The 19288-nt window shown below is 69.2% G+C and overlaps 6 protein-coding genes across 6 annotated transcripts; 3 read left to right on the top strand and 3 right to left on the bottom strand.

Annotated features, from left to right (window-relative positions):
- Nucleotides 1–784: 784 nt before the first annotated feature.
- POP7 (POP7 homolog, ribonuclease P/MRP subunit) lies at nucleotides 785–1838 on the bottom strand (the record flags this gene model as incomplete). Its single annotated transcript, XM_030970582.1, has 1 exon — nucleotides 785–1838. A coding segment is annotated over one exon (414 nt), but the record flags the coding sequence as incomplete, so codon positions are not given.
- Nucleotides 1839–2670: 832 nt separating this feature from the next.
- ACTL6B (actin like 6B) lies at nucleotides 2671–6602 on the top strand. The gene is made up of 14 exons (XM_030970591.1): nucleotides 2671–2749; nucleotides 2947–3023; nucleotides 3327–3492; nucleotides 3635–3735; nucleotides 3847–3944; nucleotides 4198–4292; nucleotides 4538–4644; nucleotides 5021–5110; nucleotides 5213–5274; nucleotides 5352–5466; nucleotides 5559–5639; nucleotides 5729–5824; nucleotides 6228–6314; nucleotides 6394–6602. Exons 1-14 carry the CDS (start codon nucleotides 2725–2727, stop codon nucleotides 6472–6474), a joined length of 1281 nt encoding a protein of 426 aa, XP_030826451.1. The 5' UTR covers nucleotides 2671–2724; the 3' UTR covers nucleotides 6475–6602.
- A 1199-nt stretch (nucleotides 6603–7801) lies between these two features.
- Nucleotides 7802–11662, top strand: MEPCE (methylphosphate capping enzyme). Its single transcript, XM_030970580.1, is given in 5 exon segments — nucleotides 7802–8098; nucleotides 8100–8909; nucleotides 9619–9837; nucleotides 10253–10379; nucleotides 11427–11662. Coding segments are annotated over 5 exon segments (1506 nt in total). The 3' UTR covers nucleotides 11480–11662.
- A 134-nt stretch (nucleotides 11663–11796) lies between these two features.
- LOC115916850 (translation initiation factor IF-2-like) lies at nucleotides 11797–12950 on the bottom strand. Its single transcript, XM_030970589.1, has 4 exons — nucleotides 12841–12950; nucleotides 12452–12668; nucleotides 12263–12370; nucleotides 11797–12177 (listed from the first exon to the last, which is right to left on the bottom strand). Exons 1-4 carry the CDS (start codon nucleotides 12919–12921, stop codon nucleotides 11828–11830), a joined length of 756 nt encoding a protein of 251 aa, XP_030826449.1. The 5' UTR covers nucleotides 12922–12950; the 3' UTR covers nucleotides 11797–11827.
- A 207-nt stretch (nucleotides 12951–13157) lies between these two features.
- Nucleotides 13158–14675, bottom strand: LOC115916851 (TSC22 domain family protein 2-like). The gene is made up of 4 exons (XM_030970590.1): nucleotides 14202–14675; nucleotides 14031–14125; nucleotides 13773–13821; nucleotides 13158–13496 (listed from the first exon to the last, which is right to left on the bottom strand). Exons 1-4 carry the CDS (start codon nucleotides 14532–14534, stop codon nucleotides 13314–13316), a joined length of 660 nt encoding a protein of 219 aa, XP_030826450.1. The 5' UTR covers nucleotides 14535–14675; the 3' UTR covers nucleotides 13158–13313.
- A 274-nt stretch (nucleotides 14676–14949) lies between these two features.
- Nucleotides 14950–18447, top strand: LOC115916842 (basic proline-rich protein-like). Its single transcript, XM_030970579.1, has 7 exons — nucleotides 14950–15076; nucleotides 15726–15887; nucleotides 16302–16540; nucleotides 16751–17287; nucleotides 17340–17584; nucleotides 17674–17815; nucleotides 17970–18447. The coding sequence occupies exons 2-7, from the start codon at nucleotides 15736–15738 to the stop codon at nucleotides 18374–18376; spliced, it is 1722 nt and encodes a 573-aa protein (XP_030826439.1). The 5' UTR covers nucleotides 14950–15076; nucleotides 15726–15735; the 3' UTR covers nucleotides 18377–18447.
- Nucleotides 18448–19288: the final 841 nt, after the last annotated feature.

Below are 19288 nucleotides of genomic sequence, written 5' to 3'. Positions count from 1 at the left end.
GACACGGGGGACACCGAGGGGGGGACACGGGCAGAGCGGAGGGGGCGGAGGCGACGCGGCGGGCGCGGGGCACGGAGGCGACTCGGGGGGCTCGGCGGGGGACACGCGGGACGCCCAGGTGACACGGAGGTGACACGGAGGTGACACGGGGGACCCGGAGGTGACACGGGCCCCCTGCCAGGCCGTACGTGCGGCTCCGCACAGCCCGGCCGCGGCTCCGGCGCCAGCGGGGCCAAAGGGCACCCGGGGGCGGGGGGACGGCGACAGCGACAGCGGCGTCACCGACGCCAGAGGGTCCCCCCGGTGTCCCCCCCCCCGGGCAGGGACAGCCCCGCACGGCGGGGACAGCCCGGGGGACCCCCGGCCACCGGGAGCCCTCTCTGGTCACCTGGCCGTGCCTTTGTCACCTGGGTGTCCCTTTTGTCACCTGGGTGTCCCTTTTGTCACCTGGGTGTCCCTTTGCCACCAGGGTCCCCCCTCATTTTCTCCCCCCTGCGGACGTTCAATGTCCCCAGTGTCACCTGGGCCCCCCAGGTCCCTCCTTGTCACCTGGGCCCCCCAGGTCCCTCCTTGTCACCTGGGCCCCCCCCCATTGTCACCCGGACCCTCTCCCTGTGTCCCGCCCCCCCGAGGTCCCCCGGGTCCCCCATTGTCACCTGGGGGTTTCCTGCCCCAAATGTCACCGGTGACGCAGAGGAAGCCCCAGCCCCGCCCCCTAACCTGCCCCAAACCCCCCCCCAAAACCCCCCAAAAACCCCAATAATCCCCAAGGCGTCACTGCTGCTGCCACCGGCTTTATTGCGGGGTCACCTCCCCGTGTCCCCCCAAAGTCCCCAGGCTGCTGTGGGTGGTTCTGGGGGTGACATCGAGAGCCTGCGGTCACAGCAAGGCCTCGGGGTGACATCGAGGGTTTGGGGTGACACTGATGGTTTGGGGTGACACCAGGGGCTCGGGGTGACATCGAGGGCTCGGGGTGACACCAGGGGCTCGGGGTGACACTGATGGTTTGGGGTGACACCATGGGCTCGGGGTGACATCGAGGGCTCGGGGTGACACCAGGGGCTCGGGGTGACACTGATGGTTTGGGGTGACACCAGGGGCTCGGGGTGACACCAAGAGCTCAGGGTGACATCGATGGTTTGGGGTGACATCGAGGGCTCGGGGTGACACCACGGTGGCCCCACTCGCGGCGCTCCCGACCCGTTGGTGGCAGCTTGGTGGCCTCGAGCCGCTGGTGGCATCGTCCATGTCCCCAAAGCATCCCGGCCACCGTGGCGGCCTCATGCACACAGCCCTCGGGGGCGTCTCGGTGTCCCCAAGTCCTTGCGGTTCCTGGTGGTCCCGGGGAGGTTTCGGTGCCCCGGCGGGGTCCCGGTGACCGTGACCGGTTCCGTTCGTGTTCCGGGGGGATTTTGGGGACCCCCTCAGGCGCAGGGCGCCTCCCTGCAGAGCCGGATGTGGATGGCCGAGTTGTGCCGGGGGGCGTCCCCGTCGCCGTCGCCGCTGTCGGCGCTGCCGGGGCGCTCCCGGTGCCGCTCCCGGTGCCGCTCCCGGTGCCGGTGGTCGCGGAGGGGCACGGAGGAGGTGCTGGCGTGCAGCCGCAGCGCGCCCCCCGCGCCCGCCTGCAGCTGCAGCGCCAGGTTGATGGTGCGGGGCACGGCGAGCCCCAGCCCGTGCAGCCGCAGCTCCCCGGGACCCCCGGGACCCCCGCCCGGCGCCAGGAGCCGCTGGCAGCGCCGCAGCTGCGCCCGGAAATCCGAGCGTGACGTCACGAACACGTCATTGCTGCCCGGCACGGCGGCGGCGGCGGCGGCGGAGCGGGGGGAGCCCGGGGTGGGGGGGCGGCCCCGGGGGGCGGGGGCACGGCGGCGGCGGCGGGGGGGGGGCCCGGGGAGCGGCCCCGGCGGCGGGGACGGAGCGGCGGAGCGGCCCGAGGACATCTGGGGGGGGAAATGGGGAGGGGGCGTCAGGGGCGGGACCCGGGACACCCCCGGGATCCCCCGTGACCCCCCGACCTCCCCCACATCCCGACCTCCCCCAGACCCCAAAACCGCCCCCCAGATCCCCCAAACCCCCGGGACCCCACCCTGGACCCCCGAACCTCGCCCCCACCCTAAACCCCCCCAGGCCCCCCAAACCGCCCGTGACCCCCCCCGGGACCCCCTCCCCAAAATCCCCCCCCCGAACCTCGCGCGTCCCGCGCTGCCGCCGCTTCCTCTACGAGGCCACGCCTCCCCCGCAACCACGCCCCCAACGGCGGGAAAACGCCATATAAGCCTCGCCCACGTTGAGTCACGCCCCCCGCGCCAGGGGAGGGTTTTGGGGGTTTTTGGGTTTTTAGGGCCGACAGGGGGCGCTCTGCCCCCTTCCCATCGCGCACGAGCCCCGCTCCCCACGCGTCCGCCATTTTGGGTGGTTTTAATTAACAAAAGCCGTTAATTTTTTAATGAATCAGCGGGGATGACTGCGTAGGAGGGGCTTAAAATAAACCACGCCCCTTTTTGCAAGCAGAGTGGGAACCCACAGCGGGCATGGCCACGCCCACAAGGGGAGGAGCCTCACGTTAGGGACCACGCCCCCTCGCGGTTAACAAAGGGCCGCGGCCCCTTTAAGCGCCGCCATGGCGGCCAATGGGCGCGCGCGCCGCACGGCGGGCGCTGATTGGCCGCGGGCGGGGCCCCGCCCCCTCCCCCGGCCGGCGCTGTCCCGGTGCTGAACGCGGCCATGAGCGGCGGCGTCTACGGCGGCGGTAACGGGGCGGGGCCTGGCCCCGGGGGGCGGGGCCACGGCCGGAGGGGCGGGGCCACGGCGGGGGGGGTTAAAGGGGAGTTGGGGGGGTGGGGTTCGGGGGGTCCCGGTGCCACCATCGCGTCCCCGTCCCCTCAATGTGAGAGGGGTGTCCCGGGGGTGTCGCTGTCCGGTGTCACCACTGTGTCCCCTCCCCAGACGAGGTCGGTGCCCTGGTGTTCGACATCGGCTCCTTCTCGGTGCGTGCGGGCTATGCCGGCGAGGACTGCCCCAAGGTCGGTGACACCGCGTCCCCCCCGTGTCCCTGTCACACCCCCTGGCAGAGGAGGCCACTGTGTCCCCAGCATGCCATCCCCATGGCTGGGGTGTCCCCAGGCCAAAATCCCCATGGTGGTGACAATGCCACCATCCCCATGGCCGCGGTGTCCCCAGGGCCACCCCCAGGCCAACGTCCCCACGGTGGTGGCAGTGTCCCCATTGTGGTGGCACTGTCCCCGCGGTGGTGGCACTGTCCCCATGGTGGTGGCACTGTCCCCGCGGTGGTGGCAGTGTCCCCCCACTGTCCCCCGTGTCCCCAGGCGGATTTCCCCACCACGGTGGGGCTGCTGTCCCCGGACGAGGTGTCGCTGGAGCTGGACGGGGACAAGGACAAGAAGGGCGGCAAGGTGTACTACATCGACACCAACGCGCTGCACGTGGCCCGCGAGGGCGTCGAGGTCCTGTCCCCCCTCAAGAACGGCATGAGTGAGCACGGGGACACGAGGGGACACTGGGGACATGGGGGGACACTGGGGACACCGCAGGGACGGCGGCAGGGAAGGGCTGGGGGTCTCGGGGGTGGCTGCCGTGCCCCGGCCCCGTGTCCCCAGTGTCCCCAATGTCCCAGTCGAGGACTGGGAGTGTTTCCAGGCCATCCTGGACCACACCTACGGCAAGCACGTCAAGTCGGAGCCGGGGCTGCACCCGGTGCTCATGTCCGAGGCGCCGGTAGGTGTGACACGCGCGCGTCACCAGGGTCCCCTGGCTGTCCCCACTGCCCCCTGCGTGCCCCAGGCTGTCCCCGGGTGTCTCCAGTGTCGCCCTGTCCCCGTGTCACAGTGGAACACGCGAGCCAAGCGGGAGAAGCTGACGGAGCTCATGTTCGAGCACTACAACATCCCGGCCTTCTTCCTCTGCAAGACGGCCGTGCTCACCGCGTATCCCTGCTGTGCCACCTGAGTGCCACCTGGCTGTCCCCTGAGTGTGTCCCCACTGTCCCTGCCTGTCCCGGGTGGCCCCAGGGTGTCCCCAGGGTGTCCCCAGGTCACGTTCGAGCACTACAACATCCCGGCGGCCGTGCTCACCGCGCATCCCGTGTCACCTGGCCATGGCCAGTGGGAGTGGGCGTGGCCGGTGGGTGTGACTAGGCTTGGCCCCGCCCCCGTTGTGCCCCCTTGACCCCCGGCTCAGCTTTGCCAACGGGCGCAGCACGGGGCTGGTGCTGGACTCGGGAGCCACCCACACCACGGCCATCCCCGTGCACGACGGCTACATCCTGCAGCAAGGTGAGCGCACCTGGCACAGGTGAGAGCGCACCTGGGGGAGGGAGGGGCAATGGGGACACCGGGTACATCCTGCAGCAAGGTGAGAGAACACCGGGCACAGGTGAGAGCGCACCAGGGACACACCTGGCACACGTGAGGGCTTACAGGGGACAAGCACAAAGGCCAACCCCGCCCCCCCGGCCAGGTGAGTGCCCACCTGTGGCAGGTGAGGGTGGGCGTGGCCTGACGCCAGCCCCACCCCGCAGGGATCGTCAAGTCGCCGCTGGCCGGGGATTTCATCTCCATGCAGTGCCGGGAGCTCTTCCAGGAGCTCAACATCGACATCGTGCCCCCCTACATGATCGCCGCCAAGGTGGGCAGGGCCAGGGGCGGCCAATCAGCGAGGGTGGGGCCTAACACAATGCTCCTCCCACTTGTGGGTGGGTTACCCTTAGTTCCATCCTTTTTGGGGTGGGCTCATTTAGCTCCACCCCCTTCTGAGCACCCCAAATGTGTTGGCTCCGCCCATTTTGGGGTGGGCTTTTCCCTGAGCTCCACCCCCTTAAGAGCACAGCCCTCATTGGACACTCCTACCATTTAGCCCCACCCCCTGTATGACATCACCCTTAGACTCCTCCTCTTACCCCGTCCCAGTGGAAGCTCCTCCCCTTCCCTTTCACATAATTCTTCCCAAACCACGCCCCTTTCTGTCTGGGCACGCCCCCACGGCCGCGGCCCCTCCCCTGCAGGAGCCGGTGCGGGAAGGGGCCCCCCCGAGCTGGAAGAAGAAGGAGAAGCTGCCCCAGGTGTCCAAATCCTGGCACAACTTCACCTGCAACGTGAGCAGGGAGGGCTTGCGGGATTTTGGGGTCCCTGAGGGGATTCTGGGGGTCCCGAGGGTGATTTCGGGGTCCCCACGCCCATTTTTGGGCCCCCCCCAGGAGGTGATCCAGGACTTCCAGGCCTCGGTGCTGCAGGTCTCAGACTCCCCCTACGATGAGCAGTGAGTGCCGGGTCTGGGGGGGCTTCATGGTGAATTTTGGGGCGGGGGGACCCCAAACTGGGCCGTTCTCACCCCAGGGTGGCGGCGCAGATGCCCACGGTGCACTACGAGATGCCCAACGGGTACAACACCGACTACGGGGCCGAGCGGCTGCGCATCCCCGAGGGGCTCTTCGACCCCTCCAACGTCAAGGTCGGGGGGCTCGGGGGTTCTCGGGGATCTCGGGGGGTCCCAGGGGGCTGTTGGGGTTTTTGGGACCCGCTGACCCCCCGTTTTTTCCCCAGGGCCTCTCGGGGAACACCATGCTGGGCGTGGGACACGTGGTGACCACCAGCATCGGGATGTGCGACATCGACATCCGGCCCGTGGGTCTGGGGGCTCCGGGGGGTTTGTGGGGGGTCCGGGGGGGCGGCAGGGACCCCTCCCCACATCCCTGCCGCCGCGTCCCCCCCAGGGTCTCTACGGCAGTGTCATTGTCACCGGCGGGAACACGCTGCTGCAGGGCTTCACCGACCGCCTGAACCGCGAGCTGGCCCAGAAAACGCCCCCGGTGAGAGACCCCGGCATGGGGAGGGGACCCCCGACCCCCCTGCGAAGGACCCCACAATTTGGGTGGGGGCTACTGGATGGGACCCCAAATTCTCCCCTGTGAGGGACCCCCAAGTTTGGGATTGGGCTGGGGGGGCTGAAGAGACCCCAAATCATCCCCATGAGGAACCTCCACAATATGGGAGGGGGGACCCCAAATTCTCCCTCGAGGGACCCCCACAGTTTGGGATCAGGGGACCCCAAACTCTTCTGAGGAACATTTGGGGTGGGGGGGGACCCAGGCTGGGCCTCAGGGTTTCTCCCAGTTATCACCAGTCACTCCCAGTCACTCCGTGGGGCTTTCCCAGTCACCTCCAATGTCTCCCAGTGGCTCCCAGTTGCCCCCAGTAATCCCCCTGTCCCAGAGCATGCGCCTGAAGCTCATCGCCAGCAACAGCACCATGGAGCGGCGCTTCAGCCCCTGGATCGGGGGCTCCATCCTGGCCTCGCTGGTGAGCCTGGGGCTCCGCGGTGTCCCCCCACGTAGGACGCGCCCCAAAACGCTTCAAAACGGCCCCAAATTCCCCGCAGGGCACCTTCCAGCAGATGTGGATCTCCAAGCAGGAGTACGAGGAAGGCGGGAAGCAGTGCGTGGAGCGCAAGTGCCCCTGAGGAGCCCTGAGGGGAACTGAGGGGAAATGAGGGGAAATGAGGGGCCCTGAGGGGAACTGAGGGAACCTGAGGGGTCCTAAAGGGAACTGAGAGAATCTGAGGGAAACTGAGGAGCTCTGAGGGAACCTGAGGGGAATTCTGAGGGGCCCTGAGGGAGCCTGAGGAGCCCTGAGGGGTCCTGAGGGCATCTGAAGGGCCCTGAGGGAACCTGAGGGGTCCTGAAGGGATCTGAGGGAACCTGAGGGGAAAATCGACCAGGAATCCAATAAAACCCGCACAACCCACCTGGAACCGCCTCTTTGGGGCTCAGTGGCAGTGAGGATCGGTTCGTGGGCGGGGCTGCGGGGGTTCTTTCACCGATTTTGGCGGATTTCGCCTCAAAAACGACCGCACAGTCACGTGACGGGTGAGGTGGGGGGGCGCACGTGCCGGGGGCGGGCGGCGCTGCTGCGCAGGCGCGAGGGCACGTGACGGCGAAAGGGCGGGAGAGCGTGCGCGAGACGCCGCGCGGGGTCTCGCGGGAACTCGGCGGCGGCGGCACCGCCCCCCCGCGGCCGCGGCGGGAACTGCGCGCGCCGTTCTCGCGAGAGCCCCGCGCGCCCCGTGAGCTCCGTTACCGGGCGGGAGAGTCGGGGAAGGGGGGGAGGAGAGAGAGCCGGTTCGGTGACGTCACGAGCCGGAACGGTGACGTCACGAGCCGGAACGGTGACGTGAGTACTCGGCTGAAGGAGAGACCGGCGCTGGAACGGGAACAGGCGGACAGCGGGGGGGTGTGTGGGGAGAGGGCGCCCACACTGCGCACGCGCGGGCCCCTCACGGACTCCAACTGCCGGCAGCCTCCGCGCGCGCGGCGAGGCCCCCGCGCAGGGCGACCTTACTGCGCCTGCTCCGTCTTCCGGCCGCCCGCCCTCCCCTTTCCCGCGCCTCGACCCTTTCCCCAGGCCTTTACCGGGATCCCCCCGGTGCCTTCTGCCTTTCCCCCCGCCGCCGTCCTCCCGCGCTCTCCGCGCAGGCACTTTCCGCGGCCACCCCAATCTCCCGAGGCCCCTCTCTCTCTCCCCGCGCGCCGACTCTCGCGATTGGCCGCCGCGCGCCCACCAGCCTCTCCTATTGGCCGAGCCCCGCCGCCCCGCCCCCTTCAGTAGGCGTTCCCGCGCGGGGCCCCGCCCTTTTCCTATATAAGCCCCGGCGGGCCGCCGCGGCGCTGCCATCGCGGGCGGGAGGCGGCGGGCGCGGAGGCCCCGCGCGCGCGGCTTCCCCCGCTCCCCCTCCGCCGGCGCATGCGCGGGGCGGCGGCGCAGCGCGCGCAGGCGCGGGCCGGGCCGCCATGGCGGCGGCGCCTGAGGCCTTCCTGGTGCCGCCGCCGCCGCCGCCTCCTCCCGCCGCCGCCGCGGCCCCGACCGAGCCTGCCGAGCCGCCGCGGCCCCGCAATGGCCTCCGCGCCGCGGGCGGCGGCGGCGGGAAGCGGCGCAGCAGCTGCGGGGCGAAGCAGCCGGCGTGGAAGCGGCGGCGCCGCGCGGCCTCGGAGTGCGGCCCGGTGCTGCCCTCAGAGTTCCTGCTCGGCGGGAACATCTTCGACCCGCTCAACCTCAACAGCCTGCTGGACGAGGAGGTCAGCCGGGCCCCTGAACGCCCGCACCCCGCAGTCCTCGCCGCTCCCGCAGCGCGGCCGCGACCCCGTGGAGATCCTGGTGCCGCGGGACATCACGGACCCGCTGAGCCTGAACGCGCCCGGCGAGGGGCTGCGCCTGGCCTCGCCCGCCAAGAGCGCCCGCCGCCGGCACCGGCACCGCGGGCAGCAGCGGGGCGGCGCCGCCAGCACCGCCGCGACCGCCGGCGAGGAGCCCGCCCGGCCCGCCGAACCCTCCGCCGCCGCCACCGCCCCGCCGTGCCCCGCCGCCCTGCCCGCCCCCGGCCGGCACCGCAAGCGCCGACGGACTTGCAGCAAATCCGAGGGGCCTCGCCCTCCTCCTCCCGCCGGCGCCGAGAAGCCGAAAGCCCCCGGTAAGGCGGCGCAGCGCCCGCGGCACCAGGTGCGCAAGTTCCAGTACGGGAATTACTGCAAGTACTACGGGTACCGCAACCCCGACGTGGAGGACGCGCGGCTGCGGGCGCTGCGGCCCGAGTGGTTCGCGGGCAAGGAGGTGCTGGACGTGGGCTGCAACGTGGGGCACCTGACGCTGAGCATCGCCAAGCGCTGGGCGCCCGCCAGGGTGGTGGGGCTGGACATTGACGGGCGGCTGATCCGCTCGGCGCGCCAGAACATCCGCCACTACCTGTCCGAGGGGCTGGGGGCGGACGGCGAGGCCGCGGGGGCGCCCAGGAAGGGATTCCCCGCCGCGCTCCTGGCCAGCCGGGGCCCCATCGCCGCCCCGCAGCTGCCGCCCGACGGGCCCGGGGCCGCCGACTTCCCGCACAACGTGGTGTTCGTCACGGTGAGAGCGCGGGCGGAGGGCTTGGGGGGGTTTTGGGGGGTTTTGAATGGAGCTTTGGGCGGATTCTGGGGGGTTTAAGGGGTTGTCAGGAAGGGATGGCGGTGGGTTTTAGGCTTGGGGGTATCTGGGGTGGGTTTTAGGGGGGATTTAGAGGGTCTGAAAGGGGCTTGGAGGGGGTCCTGGTTGGTCTGAGGGGGTGGCAGTAGGTCTGGAGCGTTGGCAAAGGTTTTGGGAGGGTTTTGTTGGGTTTTGGGGGTGTCTCGGTGGGTTTAGGGGGGTGGCAATAGGTCTGGAGGGTTTTAGGAGGGTTTTTGTTGGGCTTTTGGGTGATCTCAGTAGGTGTAACGGGGTTGGATGTGTTGAGAGGAGTTTGAGGTGGATTTTCGGTGGTTTTGGGGCTCCTGGCAGGCCCGGAGAGGTGACAGGGGTGGGTTTGTGGCGTGGCAAGGGCCACAGGGGGATTTGGGGGGTCTGGGGTGGGCTCTGGGGGGATCTGTGGGTCCCCAGGAGGGGGGAGCGGGGTGGGGCTCAGTGTGTGCCCCCCACCCCTAAAACCCCTCCATGGGTACCCCGAAACCCTTCAGTGTGCCCCGAAACCCTTCAGCGTGCCCCCCAGCGCCCCCCAAACCCCCTCGGGGGGCTCAGATCCCACCCGCAGCCCCCCAAACACCCCCAGAGCTCTCGGGGCTCTGACCCGGCGCCCCCCCAGGGTAACTACGTGCCCGAGCGCGAGGAGGCGGTGGGGGCGCAGCGCCCCGAGTTCGACGTGGTGCTGCTGCTGTCGCTGACCAAGTGGGTGCAGCTCAACTGGGGCGACGAGGGGCTCAAGCGGCTCTTCCGGAGGGCGTTCCGGCACCTGCGGCCCGGGGGGCTGCTGCTGCTGGAGCCGCAGCCCTGGGAGTCCTACCGCAAGCGCAAGGGGCTCACCGTGAGTCGGGGGGGGGCTCCGGGGGGGTCCCCGAGGGGTTAATGTGGGGTCTGGGGGGTCACCGAGGGGTTAATGTGGGGTCTGGGGGGTCCCCGAGGGGTTAATGTGGGGTCTGGGGGGTCACTGAGGGGTTAATGTGGGGTTTGGGGGGTCACTGAGGGGTTTGGGGGGTTATAAATGGGGTCACTGGGAGGTTATAAATGGGGTCTATGGGGGATCTGTGCCTTTAGGGGGGCAGGATTGGGGTGAATCTCTGGGTTTTGGGGATCCCAGGGGGGGTTTCTGACCCTGTGCTCCCCCAGGACACAACGTGGGTTATTTAGGGTGGGATCTCTCTGGTTCTGGGTGGGATCTCTCTGGTTTTGGGTGGGATCTCTCTGGTTTTGGGGGTTTCCCTGACCCCTCTCCCCCCCAGGAGACGACGTACCGGAACTACCAGCGCATCCGGCTGCGCCCCGAGCAGTTCCCGGCGTACCTGACCTCCCCCGAGGTGGGCTTCGAGCGCTGCGAGCTGCTGGGGACCCCCCAGCACAGCTCCAAAGGTGGGCCACCCCAAAATCCCCCAAAATCCCCCAGCCCCGGGGGGCACCAGGCCTCAAAACAGCCAGAAACCACATTTTAGGCGGGGGGGTTCATGAGTTCTGTAGGGATTTTCTGAATTTTAGGGATTTTCTAAATTTTTGGAACTTTTTAGGATGCTTTTAGGGTGTGTTCAAGGCTTTTAAATGGTGTTTTAAGGGTATTTTAAGTATTATTAGGGGTATTATTAAATATTATTAAAGGTATATTAAGGATATATAAGGTATTGTTAAGAGTATATTTTTATTAAGTGTGTATGTATATTATATATTATTATTATGAATTATGTTATATATAATATGTATTCTATATAATATATATTATATATATGTATATACTTACAATATATCTATGATGTATATATACTATATATATTATAATGTTACTAAGGGTATATTAAGTATTATTTAGAATTTTAAAGTAATATTTAAGAATTATTAAGTATTATAATTTTTCAGGGTTTTTTTTTTCTGGGTATTGGGGATTTTTTAGGATTATTTAAAAGTTTTTAGGGATTTTTTAGGATTATTGGGGGTATGTGGAGGGTGGTGTTCTTTGGGGATTTTAAGGTTTTGGGGTTTTTTAAAAGGGTATTTTTAGAGCTCTTTTAGGATTATTTAGGGTACATTTAGGGATTTTTTAACAGTTTTTTTTTTTAAAGTAGAGTATTAGAGTTCTTTTTAGATTATTTAGGGTATATTTTATATAATCTATTTTATATATATTCTATATAGGCATCCTTTCATGGTTCCTTGGGGATTTTAGGGGTGTCTTAGGGTTTTTTTAAAGGGCATTTTCAGAGCTCTTAAAGGATTATTTAGGGATTTTTTAACTGGTTGTTTTTTGGGTACATTGAGGGATTTTTTTACCCCTTTTTTTGGGGATTTTAGTTGTTTTTTTTAACCCAGACCATTTGCTCATTATTTTAAGGCGATTTTGGGGCACCAGTGTGAACGGGGGGTGTGTGAGTTTTGCGTCCCCTCCCCAGTTTTCTCTCTTTGCCCCCCCAGGTTTCCAGCGGCCGATTTATCTCTTCCACAAGGGCCGAGGCGACGCCCCCTGACCCCCCCGGAGTGGGGGAGGGGCGGGGGGGCCGCTCCCCTCCCCCCCCCGGCTGCCAAACGGGGAGAGGGGCTGCGCGCCCCCCCCTCCCCCCGGATTTTGGGGTGTTCCCTCCCCCCCCCCGGGCGTTTGCCGTGGTTTGCTCCGAGCGGGGGGCGGGGCCCCGAATAAAGGAGGTGATTGGTCAGCGGAGGGGGCGGGGTCGTTTTTTGGGGGGCGGGGTCACGGGGAGCACGGGGAACTTGAAAAATAACGGGTTTATTTTTTGGGGTGAAAGAAGGGGGATTTGGGGGGAAATGGGAATTTGGGAGGGGAAGGGGGGGTACGGGGAACTTGAAAAATAACGGGTTTATTTTTTGGGGTGAAAAAAGGGGGATTTGGGGTGGGGAAATGGGAATTTGGGGATGAAAAATGTGGATTTCGGGTGGAAAAATGGGGTTTGGATGGGGGAAAATGGGATTTGGGGGACGGGAAGAGGGGTTCGGGGGGGAAAGGGGTTTTGAGGGGGGATAGCAGCGGGAATTTGGGGGGTCTCAGCCCCCTCCCCACTGCAGCCGTTTCCGGTACATGGTGAAGGCGGCGCCGGGGGGGCGCGGGCGGGCCCGGGGGGGCTCGGGGGGCGCGGGGGGGCAGGACCGGCCCCTCCCCCCCGGTGTTCGCCGCCCCCGCCGCCAGCACGGCCAGGCACGGCCCCGGTACCTGGGGGGGCAGAGGACACGGTGGGGTCCCGCCGGTACCGGGGGATACCGGTAATTCCGGGGGGAGGGGGAGGGGGGGGTCTCACCTGCGGGGGGCGCGGGCGGGACCCCCCTGCGCGGCCCCGGTACCGGGGGGGGCACGGCCAGGCTGATGAGCCCGCGGAACAGGCGCTGGGCCGGCGGCACGTTCATGGCTGGAACCGGGGGGGGTTCCGGTTAAACCGGGGCCGGGGGGCGCACGGGTGACCCCCCCGACCCCCCGGTCCCGCGGTTACCGGCGGCCGCCGCCTCCCCCAGCGCCGAGCGCGCCGCCCAGGAGCTGCCCAGGAGCGCGGCCGCCGCTCGGGGGGCGTCGAACGGAACCGGGGGGCCCCCACCGGGACCCCCGCGGGTGCTGTGCGGGGTGGGCGTGGCCAGGAACGGCGCCCCGGCCGCTTCATCCTCATCATCCTCCTCCTCCTCATCATCATCCGGGATGGGCGCGAACCGCACCTGGGAACGGGGGAGGGGAAGATTGGGGTCCCCGAGCCTCCCCCCGCCGGTTGGGGGTGTCCCGGGGGGGTCTCACCGACCCCGCCTCCCCCGGTTTGGGGTGTCCCGGTCCCTCCCGCACCCCCGCGCTGTTGCAGGGTGTCCGGGGGTGTCCCGTTCTCCCCTCCCCCACCTGCCGGTGTCCCCCTCCGCGCCCCCTCCGCCTCAGGATCCCCCCGGGCGGCGGCGGCGGCGGGAGCGCGCGCGGCCTCATGGCGGCGGAAGCCACGCCCTCTTTCCGCCTCTGGCCACGCCCCCGGTAACGGTGACCGCGCCAAGATGGCGGCGCCTCCCTGACCTCCTCAAGATGGCGGCGCCCCGGGGCCACGCCCTTCCCAAGATGGCGGCCGGCTTGTCCCATGTTCCGGAGGCCGCGGGTTCGAGCCCCGCCACGGCCGCTCCCCCCAATTCACTCGATTTTATCCTAAAATGACGACGGCGCATCCCCCATGCTGTAAAAATCGCGAGTTTATTAAAAAAGGCCCCAAATCGCGCAGGAAGGACGGGAGAGCTTCCTCGCAGTGAAGCAGCAGCAGAGCAGCGTGCGCTGCCCCCTCCCCGGGACCCCCAAAAACCCCTGGGACCCCTCCCCGGGATCCCCGGGGCTCAGGGCGGCCCCGGGGGCGGCCTCGGGGGCAGGCGGGCCAGCTGCTGCGGCGTGGCCAGCGCCCGGAGCAGGCGGTTCTCCCTCTCCAGCGCCGCCCGCCGCTCGCTCAGCTCCCGGATCTGCTCCCGCAGCGCCTCCACCTCCTCCCGCACGGCCAGCAGCAGGTGCGACTTCACCAGGTCCTGGGGGGGCATCGTCAAGGACCCCCAAAGCCCCCCAATTCCTCCCTTCCAGGACCTCAAACCCGTCACACCTCCCCTCCAGGGCCTGGAATCCCCCAACTCGTCCCTTCCAGGACCCTGTGCCTCTTCGAGTCCCCTCACACCCCCTCTCAGGACTCCAATCCCCCCGATTCCTTCCTTCCAGGACCCCAAACCCCGATTCCTCCCTTCCAGGACCCCAATCCCCTGACTCTTCCCTTCCAGGACCCTCCCCGCCATTCCCCCCCCCAGTCTCACCATGGCTCTCTCGATCTTGTTGTCGATGGCGGTGACGCCGGTGCCGGCGCTGGGGACGAGGCCAGGGGGGTCAGACAGACGGACAGAGGGACAAACGGACACGGTGGGTGGGGGAAGGGCACAGCTCACACCCCCCGCTCGTTTTTCCTTCCTCTTTTTTTTTCAGGTGGGGGAGGGAAACTCGGGCCCCTCCCTCGCACCTGTCAATCCCCGCCCCGCCCACACCGGAAGTTGCGCATCCGGAAGTGCCGCCCTTACCCCTCGTCCTCGCTCTCCTCGCCAGCCAATCCCAGGCGGGCGCTGAGCTCGGCCCCGCCCCCTGGGCGTGGCGAGGGGGGTTTGGGGGGCAGCGCCTGTAAACAAACAAAGGGGGGAATTGGGGGCGTGGTTACCGTAGCCCCGCCCCCATGGAGACCCCGCCCACCTCACCTGCTGCACGAGCTGCGCGAAGGCCCCGAGGGAGCGGGGCTGGTGGGGGGCGGGCACGGCCCGGGGGGCGTCCAGCGACACCGGGACCCTCCCGCCGCCAACGCCGCCGCCCCGCGGGGACGCGTCCCGCTCGTAGAAATCGCGGCACAGCCACCGGCCCCGCCGCAGCACCTCTCCCGGCGACAGCAAACGAACGAGGCGGAACCGGGACCCGCTGGGGCTGCCGGACGAGGAAGGCGCAGAACCGGCGGCGGCGCCGGAGGCATCGCCGGCCGCGCTCCCGCTGCCGCCGCGGACGCTGGTGATGGCGAAGCCGCTCTTCTTGCGGCTCATGGGGGCGGCGGCGGCGGGAGGAGGAGGAGGAACATGGCGGGGCCGGCCCGGAGCCGTTACCGGCGGCAGCACCGGCAGCACCCGGAAGTGAGAACCGGAAGTGATGTTGCGCTTTAAGGCGGTGCTTCAAGGCGCGCCCCGCCTCAAACCACGCCCCATCACGTAAAACCACGCCTTCAATTCGGACACGCCCTCTAAGCACGTGACCCCGCCTCGCCGCGGGTCCTCCGCGCCGCCAGGGGGCGCCCTCACGGCGGCGGCGCGTCCCGGACGCTGCGTCAGCGCCAATGGAGCGGCGCGAGCGGGAGGCGGGAGCGGCCGGTGAGGGCGGAGGGGAGGGGTGGGGGTGGGCCCGGAGCCCCTCCCGCGCCCGGTGACCACCCGCTGCCCCTCCCCCGCAGGCCGCTAGACCCCCCCGCCATGGGCCAACGCCCCCCGTGAGCCCCCCGCCCCCCCCCGGGCCCGGCCGTGCTGGCGGCGGTGGGGGGGTGCGGCGAAGGATTCCCCCCCCCCCAACCGTGGGACCCCCAAAAGAGCGACAGGTAACGGGGCGGGGGGCAGCACCGGGAGGGGCGGACAGAGCACGGCGGGGCCGGGTGGGGTGGGGGGCGAGGGAGGACCCCCGGGCATGGGGTGATTTGAGGGGAGGAGGGGGCCTGGGGGGAGTCCCCAGCGCCGGTGGGAGCGGAGGAGGGGCCGGGGGTCCGCAGGCGTTCGGAGGGTGGGGGTACCCCGGTGTCACCGCGGAGGGGTCGGGGTGCGGTTGGAGTACCCGGCGGGCGGGGGTCGGGGGGAGCCCGGAGCCCTTAGGGTGGAGGGGAGGGCAGAGCGCCCCGGGCCCCGGGTGGGAAGGGGTCCGAGGGAGGCTGGGGGGTCAGGGGAGGGGTCCTGGTGGGGCTGCGCTCTTTGGGGAGGGGCTCCTGGGGCGGCTGGGGGGGCTGGGGAGGGGGGGCTGAGTGGTTTGGGGAGGGGGTCCTGGGAGGTTCTGGGGAGGGTCTTGTGGGGTCTAGGGGGTTTGGGGAGGGGGTCCTGCGGGATTTGGGGAGGGGGGCATCGGGACCTGACTCCAAGGGGGTCTCAGGCTTTGGGGGTGCCGGTACCCCGGGCATTGGGGGGGATGGTCCGGGAGGGGCGGGGGCGGATCCCGGAGCCGAGCCCGGGGGCGGGGCCAGACTCAAGCCCCGCCCCCAGCCCCCCAGCCATGAGCGCCCCCCCGCGGTCGGAGCTCGCCGCCGCCGCCGCCGCCGCCCTGCTGCGCCTGGGCGAGGAGCGCCCCCCCGCGGCCGCCATGAGCCTCCTGCAGCGCAAGGGCCGCAGCGAGTGGCGCCCCCGCGAGGAGGAGCCCAGAAAGGGGTCAGGGACACACGGGGGGACATGGGGGGACTTGGGGACAAGGGGGGGGACATGGGGGGGACAACGAGGGGGACGGGGGGACACCAGGGGTGACACAGAAACCAGCCAGGGCTGCCGTGGGGGGAAGGCAGTACACCTGGGACCACGCTCATGGGACACTGGGAGCCTCAGGACCACCCTGGGACCACCCTCAGGGGATATTGGGAGCCCCTGGGACCACCCTGGGGTAACCGGGGACCCCTGCCCCATCCCATGACCCCCAATGCCCCCCTGCACTCTGGCGCCCCCAAAGATGGGTGACCCCAATTCCCCCAAACCACAGCAGCGAATTCCCAGGCAGTCTCTGGGGGGGGGGTCGGGGCATCCCCAGCAATCCGGGGGTGTCCCTCACCCCCCCCGTGTCCCCCCCCGCAGGGTCCCCAAGGCGCGGGAGGGGGGGTCCCTGCGGCGCCCCCTGCGCGTGGGGTTCCTGACGCTGCCGGCGCCGCAGGAGCGCGGCCCCCGGCCCTGCGCCCCCGGCATGGCCCCCCGCTCGCTGTCCTGCCACGCCGTCGGGCTCCCCGACCCGGGGGGGCCCCCCCTGCGTCCCCCGGGACCCCGCATCGGGCCCCCCGAGGGGCGCGGGCTCGAGGCACCGCCCGCCAAGAGAGGGGGTGAGTGGGACCCCCGGGAATTGGGGCTGGGGGCTGCTGAGGGGGGGCTCAGGAGGGCACGGAGGGGGTCCTGGGGAGGCGTGGATGGCAGGGAGGGGACACGATGAATTTGGGGGTGTACAGGGGGTCCTGAGGAGGTTTAGGTGGCACGGAGGGGAATTTGGGGGGCACGGAGGGGTTACCAGCCCCTGACCCCGTTCCCGTCCCCAGGCGCCCCCCGCGGGGGCTGCGTGCGGCAGACGCCCCCCCTGAAGCCCTCGCGCAGCCCCCAGACCCGGCTGTCGGCGGGGGCGGCCCCGGCCGAGCAGGGCGAGCCGGAGGAGCCGGTGTACATCGAGATGGTGGGGGACGCCCGGGGGGGCGCGGGGGGCGACCCCCGCCGCGGGGGGCCCGGGGGCGCGGCCCCCCCGCCCGCCGAGGAGCCCGAGGCCATTTACGAGGAGATGAGCTGCCCCCTGCCCGCGGGGGAGGGGCCGGCCCCGGGACACGCCCCTTTCGCGGGACACGCCCCCTTCCACGGACACGCCCCGCACGCCGCCCACGCCCCTTTCGGCGGCGCCGCGCTGCACTCCGGCCACGCCCCTTACGCGGGACACGCCCCTTTCTCTGGACACGCCCCTCATGCCGGCCGCGCCCCTTTCATCGGCCACGCCCCGTTTTCCGGCCCCGCCCCCATCCCGCCTCCTTTCCCCAACCTGCTGCCGCCCCGCCCACCCCCGCTGGCCCCGCCCCCCGAGGGCGCCTCGCGCCTGCCCCTCCCCTCGCGCCGCGAGGCCCCGCCCCCCGCCCGCGCGCGCAGCCACTCCACGCCCCTCCCCCCGCACCACGCCCCGGGAGGGGCGGGTCGCGAGCGCGGGGGGGCGGGGCTCGGCCCGCTGCCCCTCCCACCTTCCGCCGAAGCTCCGCCCCCGGGGAAACGCCCACCCGCCTACGAGAGCCTGCGCGGGGGCGTGGCCTCGGCAGGCCCCGCCCTCGCCCGTGAGGAGGAGCCGCCCCTTCGCCGGGGGGGCGGAGTCTCCGCCCGGCGCGGGAAGGAGACCGAGAGTGAGTGACAGCTCGGGTGGGGCGGGGCTTGCGGCGGGGCCACGCCCTGTGGGCGGGACTGACCCTCCCCTTTCTCCCCCCCTTGACAGAGGCGCCGGAGCCCCCCCGGGAGGAGCGGGGGGGGAGCGGCCCCGCCCCCCTCGGGGATCCCGGTGAGGGCGGAGGGGCCCCGGGGGCGGCCCGGACCCCCCCTGCCGTGCCAGACCTTCCCCGCCTGCGGGAGAGCCTCGGGTACGGGCTGGGCCCACCTGGGGTGGGCGGGGGGAGGCACATCTGGGGGCACCGAGGGGCGGGCGGGGACAGCGGGGTGACCCCGGGGGGGTGACGCCGGGGGGCACCCAGTGACCCCGCTGTGTCCCCCTGACGCCCCCTCCCCTCCCCGCAGAGCTCCCCGGGGGTCCCCGCCTGGGCCGCTCCGCCTCCACCTCGGGGGTCCGCCAGGCCGGCGCCCCCCCGTTCCCGCGAGGCCCCCCCCCATCGCGCCCCCTGTCCGGGGGGGTTCCCGGGCCCGGAGGGGGCTCGTTCCCCGCCGCCGCGCCCCGGCCCCGGGACGGGCAGCTGCAGGAGGTGATCGACCGCAAGCGCTGCGTGTGCACCGAGATCAAGGCGCGGGGGGGCCGGGGGGGGGGGCTGTGCAAGCAGGACAGCCTGCCCCCCCTGCCCGCCCCCCCCGCCTGGAAAGGGCCGGGGGCCGCTGCCAGCACCGAGGGCCGCCCCCCGCCCCCGCCGCCCCCGCCCGGGACGCCCCCGGCCCGCCGGCCCCACGCCGTGCTCTGGGACACCGCCATCTGACCCCCCCGGGGTGCCTGGAGCACCCCAAAGCCGGGCCCCCCCTCCCCAAAATCACTCATGGGGGGCTGAGGATAAATATGGGGGGGGTCCTAAAGTGGGGAGGGGGGGCGACACGGCTGGGCCGGGTTAGGGGAGAATCGGGGGGGTATTTATGGGATGTGGAGCCCCCCCGGAAATAATGGGGGGGGGGACACTCCGAACACAACGGCGGGAGGATGGAGACCCGCCCCCAAAGGAGGGACCCCAAAAATGGAGGGGGATAAAAAACCACCCCAAACAGTGGGGGGAGGCCGAGCCCCTCATTACGGGGAATTGAACACCCCCGGGGTGGGGGGGTGTCGAGCCCCAAAATCGGGGGGCAGCCCCCGCGAGCCGAGGGGGTCCCTGTAAAGGGGGGGTTCACCCCAAAAGGGGAGGGTGCTGTAACTGCTTTGCAATGTATTTATGGGGGGGTATTTATGGGGGTGCATCGAGCAGGGGGGGGCCGGGCAGGGGGTCCGCAGTGCGGCCTGGGGGGGGTGGGGGGTGCTGGAGGGGGGGGCCCCCAGTGTGGGGAGGGGGGTGTGATAGGGGAGGGGGGATCTCCTCTGGGATTTTGGGTGGGGGGCCACCAAAGGACCCTTTCCTGGGACCCCCCCCAGGCCCTCTGTGCCTCATCTCCCTCCCCCCCCTTTGCCCCCCGTTACCAGAATTGCCTTCGTCCCCGCGGGGTCCGGGGGGGCCCCAGTTTGGGGGGGGGTCGTGGGGACGGGGGGGTTTTGTAACGTGGTTCTGTGCACTATTAAAGAGAGATGCAGCTGGAAGTGCGATTGTCGGGGGGGGGGAGCGGTCCAAAAAGGGGAATGGGACACCCCAAAAATAGGGACTGGAACCCCTTAAAAATGGAACTGAGACACCCCCAAAAATGGGACT

Source organism: Camarhynchus parvulus, unplaced genomic scaffold (genome assembly GCF_901933205.1).
Source record: "Camarhynchus parvulus unplaced genomic scaffold, STF_HiC, whole genome shotgun sequence".
Classification (NCBI taxonomy): Eukaryota; Metazoa; Chordata; class Aves; order Passeriformes; family Thraupidae; genus Camarhynchus; species Camarhynchus parvulus.
This window is presented reverse-complemented; position numbering and strand designations above follow the sequence as displayed.

Excerpts from the sequence above, each read along its gene's own strand:
- ACTL6B (XM_030970591.1), top strand. The coding sequence starts at position 2,725 with ATGAGCGGCGGCGTCTACGGCGGCG. Across the intron at positions 5,467-5,558 it reads TCGACCCCTCCAACGTCAAG|GGCCTCTCGGGGAACACCAT; the intron begins GTCGGGGGGCTC and ends TTTTTTCCCCAG. Across the intron at positions 5,640-5,728 it reads GCGACATCGACATCCGGCCC|GGTCTCTACGGCAGTGTCAT; the intron begins GTGGGTCTGGGG and ends CGTCCCCCCCAG.
- LOC115916850 (XM_030970589.1), bottom strand. The coding sequence starts at position 12,921 with ATGAGGCCGCGCGCGCTCCCGCCGCCGCCGCCGCCCGGGGGGATCCTG. Across the intron at positions 12,669-12,840 it reads GCGGAGGGGGACACCGGCAG|GTGCGGTTCGCGCCCATCCC; the intron begins GTGGGGGAGGGG and ends CCCCGTTCCCAG. Across the intron at positions 12,371-12,451 it reads GGGGGAGGCGGCGGCCGCCG|CCATGAACGTGCCGCCGGCC; the intron begins GTAACCGCGGGA and ends CCCCGGTTCCAG.
- LOC115916851 (XM_030970590.1), bottom strand. The coding sequence starts at position 14,534 with ATGAGCCGCAAGAAGAGCGGCTTCGCCATCACCAGCGTCCGCGGCGGC. Across the intron at positions 13,822-14,030 it reads GAGGAGAGCGAGGACGAGGG|CGCCGGCACCGGCGTCACCG; the intron begins GTAAGGGCGGCA and ends CCTCGTCCCCAG. Across the intron at positions 13,497-13,772 it reads ACAAGATCGAGAGAGCCATG|GACCTGGTGAAGTCGCACCT; the intron begins GTGAGACTGGGG and ends ATGCCCCCCCAG.
- LOC115916842 (XM_030970579.1), top strand. The coding sequence starts at position 15,736 with ATGAGCGCCCCCCCGCGGTCGGAGCTCGCCGCCGCCGCCGCCGCCGCC. Across the intron at positions 16,541-16,750 it reads ACCGCCCGCCAAGAGAGGGG|GCGCCCCCCGCGGGGGCTGC; the intron begins GTGAGTGGGACC and ends TCCCGTCCCCAG. Across the intron at positions 17,585-17,673 it reads GCGCGGGAAGGAGACCGAGA|AGGCGCCGGAGCCCCCCCGG; the intron begins GTGAGTGACAGC and ends CCCCCTTGACAG.